Source organism: Acinonyx jubatus, chromosome B4, assembly GCF_027475565.1.
Source record: "Acinonyx jubatus isolate Ajub_Pintada_27869175 chromosome B4, VMU_Ajub_asm_v1.0, whole genome shotgun sequence".
In the NCBI taxonomy this organism is placed as follows: domain Eukaryota; kingdom Metazoa; phylum Chordata; class Mammalia; order Carnivora; family Felidae; genus Acinonyx; species Acinonyx jubatus.
The window spans coordinates 47,318,318-47,336,643 of record NC_069387.1 but is presented as its reverse complement, the minus strand read 5'-3'; the positions used below and the strand labels follow the sequence as shown (position 1 = coordinate 47,336,643).

At 40.4% G+C, this 18,326-nt stretch overlaps 1 protein-coding gene across 1 annotated transcript in view; it reads left to right on the top strand.

The window, feature by feature from the left end:
• The window catches only part of GUCY2C (guanylate cyclase 2C), a 68,680-nt gene that overhangs the window by 1,118 nt on the left and 49,236 nt on the right, over window positions 1–18,326 (top strand). Inside the window, exons 2-8 of the mRNA XM_015061730.3 lie at window positions 5,176–5,288; window positions 6,645–6,709; window positions 9,266–9,481; window positions 10,574–10,695; window positions 12,602–12,698; window positions 14,723–14,840; window positions 17,130–17,265. Of these exons, the coding sequence (XP_014917216.2) occupies window positions 5,176–5,288; window positions 6,645–6,709; window positions 9,266–9,481; window positions 10,574–10,695; window positions 12,602–12,698; window positions 14,723–14,840; window positions 17,130–17,265 (867 nt within the window). The remainder of the gene's footprint in view (window positions 1–5,175; window positions 5,289–6,644; window positions 6,710–9,265; window positions 9,482–10,573; window positions 10,696–12,601; window positions 12,699–14,722; window positions 14,841–17,129; window positions 17,266–18,326) is intronic.

Genomic DNA, 18,326 nt, shown 5'->3' with positions numbered 1-18,326 from the left:
CTCCTGGTTTCAGCTTAGATCATGATCTCACAGTTCATGCCCACATCAGGCTCCATGCTGGGAGCCTGCTTGAGATTCTCTCTCTCCCTCTCTCTTGGCCCCTCCCCCACTCATGCTCTCTAAATAAATAAATAAACTTTAAAAAAAAAAGATAAACCAAAACTAAAACAATTATTAAAAAAGAAAAGAAACAATTTTCTATCCCGATTTTACTTCACATTATTCTGCAAATGACTTTCCTATAACTGCATAATCTTTATGTGATGTGAGTGGATATGTAATATTCTTTGGAGTAGATATCCTCCCAAATCATCCAGTTATTCCCTACTGTTTGATTTCCCATTGTTTTTAATTTCTCGTGGTTATTTAAAATTACTACAATAAGCATTTTCAAATATATAGTTTTTTCCATTCTTTGAGACTAGATTGCCTAAAGTATAATTACTGAGTCAAGGACTATTTCATACGTCTTAATGTTTACTTATGGTTCTAAAGAGGGTATGTCTTGATTTTCTCCATGTAAAATTCTGTTCTAATAAGCTCTTTTCTAGTGCCCAAGCTGTGCCGGTTCATTAGGCTCATGCTTTCCTCCCCATGTGGCCAACACAAGGTATATATATGTTTGGTACCTCTGCCAAAGGCTGCACAACTGTGTATGGACATTATTTAAGCCTCATGCTGTACCTTTCTGTTCCTAGACTGGATGTGTGTGTTCCAAGAAGTTGTCACAAATAAAATTCATATGACCATGAAAAATACAGTAAAATTCTTTGGTCATATAGCAAGAGGTATCATGTATCACATATCTGTGATACCTTTTTGCTGTGCAGTATACATTTCTTCAATCTTGTCTGAGACCAGTTCAGATGTAACTAGCTAGATCTGATCTAGAGCTGTAATGGAAATAGGATTTAATAAAATCCCCTTATTTACCAAGACTGTGGCATCATGGAAAGAAAATTTGATTTGAATTCTGGGGACCTGTATTGGAGTCCTGGCCCCAGAGCTTTCTCTTTTTGTGACCCTGGGTGAGCTTTTTCCCTTAGTCTCTCTGAGCTTTGGCTTCCTTGTTTATTGAGTACCCATCATGTCCTAGGTAAGATATATAGCGTCCTTCGTCACCACAGCTCTGTAAGATTGGCATTATTGGCACGGTTTCACAGTGGAAGCTTCATAACTTTGCTGAAGTCATACAGGCTGTCTAGTTGATACAAAATTCCAACCCCTATCTGTCTGGTTCCAGCTGTCTGGACGCTGTATAATCTTTACCCACCATGAACTAACTTTCTCATTAAAATGAGCCAGTGAAACACGATGGTGAGAAGCAGAGATTTGGAACCAGACAGCTCTTTGTTCATATTCCAGCTTTGGGTCCAACCATTTATCATCAGTGACCTGGAGCAAATTACTTAAGTTTACTGAGCCTCAATCCCCTTAGCTATAAAATCACAATAGATAGTAGTTATCTCGTGTGGATATGGTATGAATTAAATGAGGAAATTCATATAAAGTACCCAATACACAGACTGAAACATAATTAGGAATTCAATAAGTAGCGGTGGTTTTATTGTCATCCCTGTTGTTGTTTTTGTTGAGGATGTTAAAGTTGTGTTATTACTGTGCTGTTGCCACTGTTACCTGAACAAGTTACCAGGATATAAAATAAAGAGTGTAGTATAGTGGTAAGATTTTGATCTCTGGACTCATATAACCTGAATTTGAATTCCTGATCCACCTATCACTAGTTTAATTATAAACACTTTATCAAGTGAGTTATTTATTCTAAGTTCTACTCATCTCATTTATAAAATAGATTCATGGAGCGCCTGGGTGGCTCAGTTGGTTGAGCGTCCAGTTCTTGATTTCGGTTCAGGTCATGATCCCAGGGTTGTGGGATCGAGCCCTGCATCTGGCTCTTGGCTGAGTGTGGAGCCTGCTTAAGACTCTCTCTCTCTCTCTCTCTCTCTCTCTCTCTCTCTCTCTCTCTGTGCCCTTCTCCCTTGCTTGTGTGCACTCACTCTCTCTAAAATAAAAACCATATATATTATATGTATAATATATATACTCATATATAATAGAGTCATGAGTGGATGAGTGGTGAGGTGGCTGAATAGATTAAATGAGTGGACAATTTTGAGGGGGATGAAAGAATAAACAGTGATGCCCAGAGTTTTGTATTTAATGATGCATTTTGTTAGATGGATGTTCATGCATGAGAAACTCAAGAAGTACAGGTTGTGATGGAAAGATAGGTTCATGTTCTAAACATACTGAGCATTATTATTTGGGGGAAATTCTAAGACATATACTTAAGGACTAAACTGAAGAAAATTAAGAGTTCAAATGTTGTGGGTGATGTCCAAATGTAAGAAAACAATATTTTTTCCTAGTACTTAGGAAACGTCTGTGAGTTTTGAAGAACACATGGGATTTGATAGACAACATGCAAAAAGAGACTCCTTCTGCCTTAGGACATCACCTTCTCAAGGATGTATGTTTCCTGGCTAGGCACACCCAGTTCATACCCTCCAAATGATCTCATGTGCTAAGGGGGCTGCTTTCTTAGGCTCCAGCACCTATATTCAGATTCCCTTTGGTCCAACTCCTTCCTCAAAGCCCTACGTAGAAGACAAAAGGTTCTGAGATTACTCTGTTTGCCTTGGCATTCCATCCATCTTCCCAGCCCTGAGATAACATGCTGGGGTGGAGGTGCAGGCAGGAGAAAGATGAGAAACCGCACTTGGGTTTGGGAATTGTTAAGTTTAAAAGTTAAGCTTCGATATGAAGTCACTATGTTGTCTGAAAATTTTTCAGTATTTTCTTGAGAAATCACTTGGGATTTGGGGAGATAAAGGGGAAGAGATCCTCCTCTTCCTCTACCAAATTACACTACACTTTGCAAACTGCTATTCTATAGCATATCAGATTCTGGAATCAGACCGTCCTAGGTTCAAAACCCCAGCTGTGTCCCCCTAAGCAAGTTAATCTACCTCTCCAGACCTCCATTTTCTGATTTTTAAACTAGGAAGACAAAATATCAATTAACCTCATAGGATTCAGGGGAGGATTAAGGATTGAAATAATGCATGCCGAAAAACACAGCCTAATGCTAGGCATCTAGTGACAGAGATCATCCAGTTCTGTTCTACCAACCAATGGATGAGGAACCGGGGCCCCATAGATGAAGTCACTTGTCTGAGATCACACTCAATGGATGTGAATTTCCCTTCTCCTAGGTCCTGTGCAGGATTTATACTTGGGTTTTGCCGTGCCCATCCAGCATGGGCTGCCTGGACAGTAGGGTTTTTAAGTGAGTCATCTTCAGTGCTCCTCATGGTGGCAAGAGGGAGCAGAGCCCTCACAGAGGTTGAGGAGGAGGAGCTAATGTATACATTAACAGCTGCAGGTGTGGTCGTCTTCTGAAAGCCCTGTTTTCATCATGTGACTGTGTACGAGACTGCACTTTACTCCCTGAGTCCTCTTGCTGCTTTCTAAGACAGGCTCAAGCCCTATTTTCTCCTGGTGCCCACATGCCCTCTCCTTTTCTTCTTGGTCCCCAACAGCCTCACTCATACTATTTTCCTGGTTTCATTGACCCCATATGCTCCCTACCGCTGTAAGAATTAAGTAACAAAAAGGGTGTAAAGTGTGCAGTATTACGACTGGCATATGGCTATACGCAAGTGTTAGTTGCTATTAAATCCCTCACTGGTCCCACCTCTTCTATTAATTTTCTTGGTCTCATTACATTGACCTCTCCTACTTGGCAACTCTTATTTAGATCTCTTACTGAACAGTCTCAGGAAAGAGTTCTTGAGTTAACCCTCCCCCCACCCAAAAAAAAAAGACAAGAAGTAAAATGCTTCCTAGTCTTAGACACACCTCTGAGGTGGCTATAGACAAGCAAAGATACTTTCATTCTTTGAAAGAACAGGTCTCTGTCTTTAAAAACATTCTTATTTGGGGAGTGCTTGCTTGGGTGGCTCAGCCAGTTAAGCATCAGACTCATAATTTCAGTTCAGGTCTGGATCTCTCCAGTTGAGCCCCGAATTGGGCTCCATGCCGAGTGTGGAGCCTGCTTGAGATTCCCTCTCTCCCTCTCTCTCTGCCCCTCCCCCACTTATTCCCTCTCTCTCTCTCTCTCTCTCTCTCAAAATAAATAAACATTTTTTTAAAATAAACATTCTTATTTGGATGTTCAGAAGAACAATAACTTCTGTTGTTGACATGCTTTACTCTTTTAAAAGTATCAACATTATTACATTTGATAATTCTGGTTTTAATCCCATTTTACATTTGAGGGAACCAAGTTAGAGAAATTCGAATGGCTGGTGCAAGAACACTCAGAACGTCACTCCCTGCAACCAGCAGTATAACTAGCAGCTGAGGTTTCCAGACTTCCTGTATAAGGGCTTGGCACTATTAGGATGCCTCTCTTAGGAATCAAACATTTCTGCGGAATATTTTTTATCGGAAGGAGACAAAATGTAAGGGATAGAGCTTGGTCACATGGTTCCGCTGTCTTTTTATTCTCGTCCAAAATATGGCATCTAGCAATACCAAGGGATATTACCAAGGCTCTTGCCTTGATCTGAAGGCGATCTGTTATCCCAAGATCCTAGACCATGATGGACACAGTTCACTTTGGCTTTGGGGACAGAGCACAGTGGTTCCAGTGTGCACGTTGGCAGGAAACAGAACCAGCACCTTGGAACATGAAAGAACAGATATTGTAGCGGCTACATTTTTGTTTTCCTAACACTCTCCAGAACTGTACAGGAAACTTGCTGAGTCTGCAGTTGTGAAAAGAGGAGAGCCTTGAACGTAATGAAAATGTTGTCAAGCTGGGTTGTGGGATGGTTGCACAAATACACATTTACTAAAAATCATTCAATTGTACACTTAAAATGGGTGGCATTTATGGAGGGCAAATTATACCTCAATAAAGCTGTTGAGAGAGAGACAGAGAGACAGAGACAGAGAGGCAGAAATAAAAGAGACAGAGAGAGGAAAGAAGTGACAGGTAGTGATATAAGAACTCAGAACTCAAATATTCCTGGGCCTGAAGACGCATATCCATTTTTTCCCAGGATCAGCTGACAAAAGGTAAATCTCATGGCTATAAACTACCGAAAAATAACATGTTTTCTCTTTTCCCTCATTTCTGGATAACAGGCATAAATGTGACTGTGAATGCTACCTTTCTCTATTCGAATAGTTTGATTTACAAGTCAAGTGACTGCCGGAGTAGCACCTGTGAAGGTCTTGACCTACTCAGGGAAATTTCAGTAAGTAAATGCTTTCGTAGGTGTAGCTCACACCTCTTAGTACAGGGAGATCACGGTGTGAGACTTGAGCACCCGTCTGTGAGCATTTCTTATGTCATCTCTAGCCACATAGCTGAGTGTTTTGGAGACAGGGTAATCTGACTTTATCCCCGTATATTTCCCAAGAGATGAGGGCCCTCTGGGAATACAGGCAAGTCGGGAGAATCTTCTGCGTTCTAGCTCTACACTTTCAATGTTATGGAGGGGACTTATTTTAAATTGTTTCCAAAACCTTTTAAAAATGTGAATGTTGGCATTAATTGGTTTTCTTCTGTGTCCCTCGGGAAGTACCTGACGGATTCTAAAGCCCTGTACCAGAGGTCTCAGTTTCAGGTCATAACCGTAGATGCAGTCACGGGTTAATTGCTTAAGAGCTGAATCTGAAACCTAATTTTAAAGTAGTAACTGTAACGTTAAAGGGTGGAAATGGGAGGGGAAAGATTCTTGCCCACTCCTTCCTCCCAACTCCCCACCTCAGCCCGGGCTTTATGGAGCAAAAGAATGTTCTAAGCTCTCCAGAGGCCGCAAGGTGTGTGAGAAGCCTTTTTACTACAGAAACCCAGGGAAAGGTTCCCCTAGAAGCAGAGCACTGGACATAGAACCGTGGCTCTAAATCTTTAATCGATAGCATTACACCAACCAGACAGGTAGACTCACATGGGGAAGAGTGGTTGATGACAGCAGTCATTCTCAATCTTGGGAGGGCCAGGGATGAGCGAGGGGAGTTTAACAAACTCCACTTTATGATGCTAGGAGTGTGCATTTCTTCCTTCCACCTCTTAAGAGGGAGGCATACCCTGGTTTTCTAAGACTAGGGATGGGATGTTCCTAATCACGTTCCTCTTCATAAATAGTACAAGACACGATCTATAGTCACCCAACTTGTCACACTGCATTTTGTTCTCTTTAGCCCCGTTTCATAGCCCTCTCTTAAAGTAAAACTTGCCCTCATCCCCCAAAGCGCCTCCAAATATAGCCTCTCCTCAGTCTGGCTCACAGATATGTCTCATGGTACAGTCTACCAGTCCTTCCTATCCCGCCCTGCATCCTCCTCTTGACAAAGAACCCAGGTTCACCTTCATCCTTCTTACCTTCAGCAGAATACCCTTCCTTCCACCTGCAGCATCTTCTTTTTCTCAGATTTCTTTATCCCTTAGTGTTCCGTCCCCAACCCAAGGCACCATGAGTTGCTCCTTTCTTCAGAGGCCTACTTTCTAACCTTCTAGAGGCCTTTTTCATTGCCACTTCTTTCCTGTCCATTTACTGATTGCTTTTATTTCAGAGACTGATTTTTCTTTTTCTTTTTTTCCCCTACAGAATAAAAAACAGATGGGCTGTGTCCTTGTGGGGCCCTCGTGTACATATTCCACCTTCCAGATGTAGTAAGTAGTTTGGTTTGTTGTTTTAATGCCACCGTAAGTTGAAGTCAGGACATGGTATCACTATTTAAATGATTTATCAAACAGAAGTCTAGTCAAGGCAACACAACCAGAGGTGTTGGAACCCTCACATATTGCTACTTCTCTGTAAGTGTCATTCCCTTGTCCAGGTAGCTCTACCTTTGCTTACCATGAGGTGAAGGACAGTAGCTATTCACGTCCAGTTACTAACATCTGAGCCTGAGAGGCAACATGGTATAGGTAAAAAGAGTCCTGACAGGGAACAGAGAAGACAATGAACTTGGATAATTTGAGGAGTTAATGAAGGAAATCTTTACTAAAGTATGAGCAGAGGAAACACACAGGAAGTACAACACCCTGGGCATTAGCAGGGCTCGGTTCTATCCTTAGGTCCTCAGAATAAGGGAAGTAGAAAGGTACTCAATTCACAGCACTGAGGATTATATAATTAACATATTAAAGTACCTTTCACAGTGCCCTTTTCAGCTTAGGAAAAAATAAAACGCTTCCAATATATTCTACAATAAAAATATTTTTCTGCCTTGGCGAAAATCACCCTCATTCTTCCATTCATTTTACTCACTGTAATTCTCGTCACCATGAAACATTTTGTTCTGCCAGATCACACCTTCCCTAAATCTAAAGCCCTCTTCTTTGCCTGTGTTTCATCTGTTCAGTCTTCCCCTGAATCAAGGATCACCTTTGTCTACACAGAGAAAACTACGCTAAAGGACCCCCATGCAATAGATTCTGGAAGGTCACATTAAATTTCTGAAACTTCTGTTGCAAAGTCTGCCTCTGACACCTCCTACCAGCTGTACAAATACTCTGAGATGTTCACACCCACTGCATGCCACGGAAGCACTTTCTCAGCTCATCTTCCTTACTAAAATGCAGGCAAATACAGATTCTTCTCCTTCCATTCATTCCCAGTCGTCGTCTAATCTGACCACTTGTTGCTTTGCCGTAGAATGTGCTCAGAAGGAAAGGAGGAGTAGGAACATTGATTGACTATTTATGAAACCTTTTGTGTGCAAAGAAGCACTTTGGTTTTGTCAGAGTAGAGAAATTAAGTAAAACACAGCCCCCTGCCCAGTAAAATAGAGAAGACAACAAGAGCATTGGTAACCAGTACAAGGCAGAGTACAATAAGCTCAACTGAAGAAACACAAACAAGAAGCTGTGGGGTTCAGAGAAGAAAGGAGCTCCCTCTGGTTGGAAGAGTTTAGCTCAAGAGGGGAAGGATTTCTTGAAGGGGATGGTATATGAGTTGAGTGTTGAGGCATAGGTGAGATTTTAATGAGTAGAGATGAGGAGTTAAGGATCCCAGCCAGGCAGAGGGTAAGTGGGTATAAAAGCAAAGAAGCAGAGAAGTGTAGACATTTTGTGAAAGTCAGTATCAACCAGTGTGCAAGAGATGAGTAGGGGGATAACAGATAAAACTAGAAAAATTAAGTAGGGCTGTATTGGGGAGGTCACGAGTTCCAGGTGAGGGAAGCAGATTTAATTAGATTTGCATCAGAAACAACTTAGATGGTGCAGGGAAGAAGCAGCTCAACTTTGGGAAGAATAAGTGATAACAGTGTACAGGAAAGACTAGAGCACACAGGAGACACTGATGGGGAAAGTCATCAGGGGAGGAGGAGAGCTGAATTAGCATGTAAGCAGTTGACCTGGAAAGGAAGGAGAGCCTTTAAAGATATTTAAGGGTAGAATAACTGATAACTGATTTGATACCTGATTGGATGTCAGAGTGAGGGATGGAAAGTGTTCAAAAAACACTAAAAGAAATGAAGAATGGTTTTGAAAAATGAAAAGAAAAGATAAATTTGATTGTGAACATAGGGAGTGTAAGTGCAAGCAGGACACCTAGCGCTCAAGATGAAAGGGAGGTTTTGTTTTCCTTCCTTTATCAAGTGCACATTGACGGTGCACATATGACCCAGGCAGACTGGAGATACGGAGGTGAATAAGCCAGACGTGATCTGTGCCTTCATGGAGCTTGCAGTCTAGTGGAGGAGGCAGATAGTAAACACACACTGACCCAAAAATTACCTGGTCGCAGGTATCAGTGAAATGTTTTTCTGATGGCTGAAGGGATCTTTAATCCAGGACCCGATGCATGAATAAGAGTCAGCCAGGCAAAGAGCCAAGGGGAACAGCATTTCTGGCATATGTCAAGGCCCTGATGATGGCCCATCCTCTGTTTTCTTAGCCCTACTCCCCAAAGGCCATATGTCCCACCCTGATGTTATGACCACCCCCTCCTTTTAGAATAAATTGGAACCAAGCCACATTATACATGAAAATATGCAGAGTATCTTAAAACATAACATATGCTCAATAAATGTTTTAAAATTTACCTGTGTGGGAGGGACACCTATTTAAGTTAGAAACCTGCTTGAGTGACCCTATTTCATTCTTACTTACCATTTATAACCAACCACAGGAAACAGTTTGAAACAGTTTAAAGAGGGATTGTATTTGTGCTACTGAAGTTAATCCTGATGTTTGTTTCTTTCTTGCCTCTTGGCATAGCCTTGACACAGATTTGAACTATCCCATGATTTCAGCTGGGAGTTTTGGATTATCTTGTGACTACAAAGAGACTTTAACCAGGCTGCTGTCTCCAGCTAGGAAGCTGATATACTTCTTGGTTAACTTTTGGAAGGCCAATAATTTGCCATTCAAAAATTTTTCTTGGAACACTGCGTATGTTTTCAAAAATGGCACCGAGACTGAGGACTGTTTCTGGTGAGCAGGACCATTAATATGCTTCTGGCACTTGCCATAGAGAGAGGCCACAGAATCCTGGCAGGCCATCCGGTTATTATCAGATGCACCTTCCATCTGAAACAGCACTGGGAATGGACACCAGCCCACTTTCTAACACACAAATAAACGCAAAAGGGCCAAAGGAAACATGGTATAAATACAATCAACATGTATCACATTTGCAGCACTCTAGCTTTCAAAGTACTTTCACATTATTTTTATTGATCCCCTATAGTAAATCCTCTAAAGAAAGGAGAACAAGTACAAGTTCCATTTTACAGATAAGGAAAGTGAAAAACAATGGTTACCGCTTTCACATTACTGTGAAAGATGTGATACCAGAGAATATGCATTCTGCCAATACTTACAGCTAGTTAGAAATAATTTGTCTCATGATCGCTCAGAGGAATAAGTGGAGCGGGAGGAGAGCAGGATATCAGGCACCATTGCTAAAATAAAATTACAAGGTTCACACGACTCCAGCACAGGTGGCAGAAGGAATCTTTTGGTTGTGTTACTGTCTACACCACCACAATGCTGCTTGCTTCTGCAGTCTCTCTCCACCTAAGTATGCGGAATAGTAAGGGTACCACTGGGAATGCACATCTAGGGACCTAAAGAGTCAACCTTAAGGCCTCATCCTAGAAATTTCGAGGTGAGCTTAGAGCCCACAAAGGTCCATTTCATTGGGAAGATAAATGATTCCTATCAACTCTGAATTTTTGCACTGTAGACTCAAAGGTTTCAACTTATCTGTGATAATGGGGTTTATAGAGCAAAGTAGCCTTCCTTCTGCAGATAGCAGGAAGCTATTATAAACAACCCACCAAATGTCTCCTATTTGTATATATACATGAAGATGCCCTAAAACTTATCCTTATATCTTTACCAAACTAGATCCCACCATCCAGACTCTTGATTTCATGATGTGTATCATCGGTTGTGTTGATTGTGGAAATGAAGTTTAGATGAACAAGTCCCAGAACAGATCTGTAAACAATGATCAAACAACATGGAAGGTCATGCAGAAACCAAACTGGTTTCTTAGAGTTTCTCTTTTCTCTGTTCTAGGTACCTCAATGCTCTGGAGGCTGGAGTTTCCTATTTTTCTCAGGAACTTAGCTTCAAGGATATGTTGAGGGGAAATGACCAGTTTCAGGATATCTTAATGAACCAGAACAGGAAAAGCAATGGTAAGGGGACATGGAGATAATTTTTTGCCAACTTCTTCCTCACAACTACTACATCTTTAAGAGTCATTTTGCGGGGCGCCTGGGTGGCTCAGTCGGTTAAGCGTCCGACTTCGGCTCAGGTCATGATCTCGTGGTCCGTGAGTTCAAGCCCCGCATCAGGCTCTGTGCTGACTGCTCAGAGCTTGGAGCCTGTTTCAGATTCTGTGTCTCCCTCTTTCTCTGACCCTCCCCCGTTCATGCTCTGTCTCTCTCTGTCTCAAAAATAAATAAACGTTAAAAAAAAAATTAAAAAAAAAAAAAAAAAAAAGAGTCATTTTGCCAAATCTACCAGCACAGAGTTATCATCATTACCTCTATATATTTTGTTTATCTGGGGAGATTGGCAGTTGCATGCAACTCCATTATATTAGTCCTTCTGCCGATTAAAACCTTTTCCTATGAGAGAAAGGAGAAAAGTAGTGTTGAATAAATACATTAGCGTCATGAAAGTAATAATGATGCTAAAGTCTAGCTTGTATAAACAAAAATGATATCATGACCCACCATCGATAAACTGCTTTTTATTTATTTATTTTTTAATGTTTTTTTACATTTATTTTTGAGACAGAGAGAGACAGAGCATGAGCAGGAGAGGGGCAGAGAGAGAGAGGGAGACACAGAATATGGAGCAGGCTCCAGGCTCTGAGCCATCAGCACAGAGCCCGATGAGGGGCTCAAACTCACGGACTGTGAGATCATGACCTGAGCTGAAGTCGGACGCTTAACCGACTGAGCCACCCAGGTGCCCCGATAAACTGCTTTTTAAATTCACCTCAATCTAATCTATTATTGGATTTATGACTAATCCTCACACATTCTGAACCCTGGTCCCCTGATGACCAAGAGGATATGTTTACTGATTATCTGGCCTAAAGCAAAACTACAAGGTTAGCATATCATCTCATTTTCCTCTAATGTATATCCCACATGCCTAGTCATCTCCCAGTGACAGGACAAATGTGGGATAAAATCATGCTCACTAAGCTGTGAGGTGATTTGTTTCACTTTCCAAGAATTCTCTTTACAAATAAGAATAAATCAGAAGCAAAGGGATCAACTGTGGACATTTCTTATGAGGGAACGTGCTTGTTTGGTAAGAATTCCTAGCATCACTCAAATCATCATCTACTGTCATTATTTAAGTATTTGCCATAATCAGAACCCTCCATGTACAAATCATTGGCAAGATGTGGGGGGAAAAAGAAGTATTCATGTCTCTAAGGAGTTTATTGGACAACATAGTATATAAAAAGATCCAATGTACCCCAACTCCTCTTTCACATAGAGTCATGCATTTGGGAAATCTGATTCCAATGAGTACGAGAGCTCACAGCATAGATTGAACCCTGCCACTGAAATCACTGAGTTCTGAGTTAAGAAGCTACAAGCAAAGCCCAAGGAACATGGGCTTGTTCAGGAACATGACATAAATTCACCCATTAATTTTACTATAACTTTTTGAACCACTTAACAATTGGTGAGGTGCGCTTATCAATGAAAATAGTTTATGTAACTCCTCTAACTTGGTATAACGGAATAAACACTGAGCTGGATTCATAAACTTGCATATTAGAGCTCTGCCATCTCCTAGTTCTTTAACCCTTTGACATCTTGTCTTCCAGTCTCTTTAGATCAATAAAGTTAAGGGAATGGACTAGAGGGTTCTTTTTAAGATTCCATGCAGCTCTACTCAGACTCTATGACTGTAAACGGAAAAAAGCAAGGGAGAGAGTAATTGAGGAATTGGTGTTAACCATGAAACATAAATGTAGCACAGACATACTGGGTTCAGATTCGGCCTGGTTCCCACGTGTTTGAATGTACACCATTGTGTATTTCTCTCCTTGTTTTGCTGTCTCTTCTCTAGTGATTGTTGTGTGTGGTACACCAGACACGATCAACTCCCTCAAGGGTGACCGGGCAGTGGCTGAAGATATTGTGATTATTCTAGTGGATCTATTCAAGTAGGTGTAATTTTGGAAAGAATTCTCTTTTCAGAAAGGAAATACTCCCAGGATTTCCAGAAGAGACATTCTCTTTTCTCTTGTTTTGCACTGACTTACATGGGATTCGGTACGATCAAGTTTCATTCTTGCATCACAGCCTCATTTTTGTTTAATTGATTGTAGCCTTAGCAGATATGCATATCTTTGATATCACTATCATGTCTAAACACAGAAGTTTCATGACCCATTAAATCTACGTGTCCATTCATCTACAAGGATCTTGGTCCCCAGCCTGATTTTAAGGTCTTTCCAGGCAGTGATAAATCAACTAATAACCCAATCCAATAGCATTATTTTCAGGAATGTGGGACATATCTCTGCTTTCTTTTGCTAATGGCCTTTGATCCTAGATGACTTACCCTTTGCCACCTTTGTAAGAGGAAAGTTCCAATTAAATGACTGCTTCTCTGCCCTGTGTGGTTTAGTCATGGGTGGCAATTTTATTCTCTGTAATTCTCTAGAGCAAAGGAGAGAAAATTCTGGAGGATAGATACTTTCTTTCTTTCTTTTTTCTTTAAAACATAAATGTAGTACAGAGATACTGTTCTTTCTTTCTTTGTTTCTTTCTCAATTTTTATTTTTTAAATTCAAATATAAATAATATGCAGTGTTATATTTTACCACTCATCTTCTAATATGGTTGGAGACCCTACAAACCTTGCCAAGGTAGTATCTGAGTCAGATTAAACTTACAGAAGTTGTCACCGGTACACCTGTGCTTCTTGCCCCATCAGCTAGATCGTATGACATCACTTATCTGCCTGCACCATTAATCATTACCTGTCTGTCCTTAGCCTAGACACTGTTACTGCACTACATATTTCCCATATTTGCCTAGTCATTTCACCCACACTAAATGTACGTGTCACAGTGTTAAGAGGAAGGAAACATAGGGACTGCAGGTCTGTTTGACTACTATTTGTTCATGAAGATAGTCTTATCAATCAACTTAGCCTTTTAGTTGCAAAATACTGGAAAGAGGACAAAGTTATCAACATTTCACTCCTACAACCACATCGACAGCTGCTCCGACAGTTGCTTTGCTCTGTGGTAGGAGTCCTCAATGTAGCCAAGTTGGTGTGATTTTACTATTAGCGAATCCTCAACCCGAGGCAAAAGTGTAGGCCTTCCTTTGTCACTGGTCTTTAAGGACACCTGGCTATGTTTTTGGTAGATAATGAGCTTCATTTGAAAATAGACATAACTTGGTTTCAAATTCTAATTCTGACACTTGTGGTTCATTTGACTCTTGGGTATTACTTCATCTTGAGATTAAATCTTCTCATTTGTAAAATGAGAATAAAGATACTCACTTCATAGGAGTGCTCTTAGGATTAGATGTGATAATATGAGGAAAATATTCAACCTAGTCCTCAGTGCATAGATGTGTTCACCTACCGTTTGAATAGTAAATGATGGTCATCTTAGTTATAGCAGTTCCAACATATTAGATTCTTTACATATTAAAACATTCAAATGATTTGGAAGCTTAGAAACCATATGACTTGCAGCACAATCGCAGACAGTATTGAGGGTCCACAATGTGCCAAATATCACCTAGGAGCTGAGGATACGAGGATCAATACACTAATATCAAGGAGCTGACAGTGTTAGAGAAAATGTTTAGTCTTTCTTAAAGAAAAGAAAGAGTCCACACATAAACCAAAAGTCAGTAAGCCTTGAAAGCGAGCCGTAGCTCGCATGTCCAGAGCCTAAAAAACTCCCTCAAAGAGGTATTTGTGTTCTGATCTTCCTTTCCACTTGTGTATGTGAATGACAGCTGCCTAAGCCCTCTTACTCAACTTAGCATGTTAGGAGAAAATAAACCTATCTGGGGGAAAGCAGAAAGTTTTTCAGGCTACTGGAAAAAAATGTTTTAAACTATATCTAGGCTGATGCTATAGTTTGTGGGAATTGTGGAAGCTCCATATCTGGTTTTGGAGGAACTAATTTTCATGAGGAACTTGTGCTTCTTAATACAGTAACGTATACTTCGCGGATAATGTCACCGCCCCAGACTATATGAAAAATGTCCTTGTCCTGACATTGCATCCTGAGAATTCCACCTCAAATAGCTCTTTCTCCAAAAGTTTATCATGGGTAAGTTTCATGGGTATATACTATTCTTTTCTTTGTCAAGGGTAATATATTATTCTCCTATGTAGGACCCAGATTCTAAAGTAAGCAATTTTTTTTTTTACTCTCATTCACTCAACAGATATTAACTGAGACCAACTACATGCAATAGCAGGATTACTGATATTAACCTCTTACTATAGGGGCGCCTGGGTGGCTCAGTCGGTTAAGCATCCGGCTTCGGCTCAGGTCATGATCTCATAGTCCGTGAGTTCAAGCCCCGTGTCGGGCTCTGTGCTGACAGCGCAGAGCCTGAAGCCTGCTTCGAATTCTGTGTCTCCCTCTCTCTCTGCCCCTCCCCTGCTCATGCTCTGCCTCTCTCTGTCTCAAAAATAAATAAAAACATTAAAAAATATTTTTTTTAATTAAAACAAACAAACAAAAAAACCCTCTTACTATAGGTCACTGTGCTGGGCTTTGGACCAGCACGACAATGCACACTCTGTAATATTGGAATGGAAGTGACACTGTGGGAAGACAGGAAGAAGCCCCACTAACTTAGGGAAGGTAGAAACTAAACAGTGTACCTAAAGCAACTTTCTGCTGGGGCTGATATCAAAATTCTACCTTTAAAGATATATATTCCTAGGTTAAGACATTGTCCTCTATTATGATTAAGTTGGCCATTGTTTAAACTTGTCCAGGAGAGTCATGTTTATTCCTCTTACCCAGCATTTCATCTGGTTTAGCACTGATTCCAGAAAAGAAAGAAAGAAAGAAAGAAAGAAAGAAAGAAAGAAAGAAAGAGAAGGAAAGAAAGAAGAAAAGAAAGAAAGAAAGAAAGAAAGAAAGAAAGAAAGAAAGAAAGAAAGAAAGAAAGAAAGAAAGAAAAAGAAAGAAGGAAGGAAGGAAAGAAAGGAAGGAAGGAAGGAAGGAAGGAAGGAAGGAAGGAAGGAAGGAAGGAAAGAAAACCTCCAATTGGACATTAAATCATGGCCACCTTATTATAATACAGGGGCCCCTGACCTTAATACTCCATTAGGCCTTGTCAGTCACTATACCTTAGCTTGATTAAATTCATCAAATGTATTCTGCCCTCAGAGTCAGTTGAGACCAGGTTAGGACTGGGAAGAAGAGGGAAGAAGCAGTCCCGAGGACCCTGAACAACCTTGGGATGGCAAGCCATGGGCCAGACCTGAAAAGCTATAAGGGAAGTTGGGTACCTTGGGGAGTACAACAATTTTTTCCTAGACTAGAAATTCTAAACCCTCTTTTTCACAATGCTGCAAAAATTTGGAGCTGCAACCACTTTGGGAGTTGGGGTTTTTTTTTAATTTTTTTTAATCTTTATTTTAATTTTTGAGAGAGACAGAGACAGAGCATAAGCAGAGTGGGGAGAAGAGAGAGAGGGAGACACAGAATCTGAAGCAGGCTCCAGGCTCTGAGCTGTCAACACAGAGCCTGATGCAGGGCTTGAACTCACAGACCACGAGATCATAACCTGAGCCAAAGTCGGATACTTAACCTACTGAGCCACTCAGACCCCCCGGAGATTGGGTCTTAACTGGATTCCTTTTATCTCATCAAATGATGATTTCAGCAAAAGACACTGAAACCAATGAGAGGCGTTTTATTTTTTCTCTTTATATTTTCCAGTGAATACACTTCTGTGTGTAATATTCAGATATCACTCACACAGCTTCTAGGCTCTGTTGAAAGTGTGATTCTTAACAGGTGGACAGTCCAAAATGGCCAAGCTGACAGAATTCACTTAGTCTCAGGGGGCACAAGACTTTTAATCCATAACCCAACTCTGTGAAGATAGCAACTGTCGAGAATTGTTTCTAAAGCAGGTTCAATGGTATCCAATCAAAACTCTTCCTGTTCTATTCAGGGTACTGAAGGGCAGGGAATTGTTTTTACTGTTGTTCTCTTTTACTCTCTGTGCAAACATTAAAGTACAAGCAAGCCTTTTTTTCTGTATAAAATCCCATAAGAATTATGAAAATGTTGCCTGTTGTTCTTCCTGGTTGAAATAATAGATTTCACCATCATGGGAAGGAAGTACCTCCCTAAAGGCAGTGTTTCAGGTTTATTGATCCCAAGGAAATGCAAAATTTTGACACAAGGATAATAAAAGAACCCTGGTTCAAGGACATATTTTCCAAAAGATTACTTTTACTACCACCCCTATAATTCTCCTAATATCCCTTTACCTTTCTGGTTACTCTGCTGACCCCAAGAATGTTTTGTTCCAGGTTCAAGACCAGAATCTCTTTTTTGGGACTCAAAAGATTTTTCTTTCTCATTCAGGCAAAAAATGACTTTGCTCTTGCCTACTTGAATGGAGTCTTGCTCTTTGGACACATGCTGAAGATATTTCTTGAAAATGGAGAAGCTATTACCACCCCCAAATTTGCTCATGCCTTCAAGAACCTCACTTTTGAAGGTACTGGTCTCCTAAGAGCAAACAACAGCAGCAACAAAACTTACACTTTACAGAAAGCTGGAGAAATATGGGCTTTGTGGATGGACTTAGGGAAACAAAGAGGGGGTTTGGCAATAGATGGATCAACAGCTAAATAACTTTGAACTTGGAGGCAAACATCACTGCATAAATTTTGGGGTTGCTGTTCTCAATATCTTGGACCCCAGGTGATGCTTTAAGATTTCAGAATTTTTCAATCCCAAAGAAAGGGCAAATGGCTTGGACTTTGTATTTATAACAGCCTCATCACAGGGCATTTTGGGCAGTGATGTCCCGAAAATGCTTAGAGACTAGGAAGAAGAGAAATCTCTGCCATTTGATTTTGGTCCTTCCATATCTCCTTTCTATCATTTAGGGATCTAGGACCCTGTGTCACCACTCAAACTACCATAACCTCTCATAACAACACCATCCCAAAGCTCCCAACACATGTTCCTGAGTGTGAAGTAGCATCTTATTGTAATTTTGATTTACATTTCCCTAATGATTAGCAATATCAAGCACCTTTTCATGTGCTTATTGGCCTTATCGGCCATTTGTATATGTTCTTTAGAAAATGTGTCTTCAGTCCTTTGCCCCTTTTTGAATTGAATTGTTTGGGTTTTTTGTCTGGATATTAATAGCTAATCAGATATATGATTTGCAAATATTTTCTCCTATTTTGTGAGTTGCCCTTTTACTCTGTTGATAATGTATATGTTTGCATATGTTCTTTAGAAATTGTCTCTTCAGTCTTTTGCTCCTTTTTGAATTGTTTTTTTTTTGTCTAGCTATTAATAGTGAATCAGATATATGATTTGCAAATATTTTCTCCTATATTGTGAGTTGCCTTTTTACTCTGTTGATAATGTCTTCATGCACAAAGTTTTTAAATCTTCATGAAGTCCAGTGTGCCTAATTTTTCATTGGTTGCCTTTGCCTTTAGTATCATATCTAAGAAATCACTGCCAAATCTAATGTCATGAAACTTTTGCTCTGTGTTTTCTTCTAAGTTTTATAGTTGTAGGCCTTACATTTAAGTC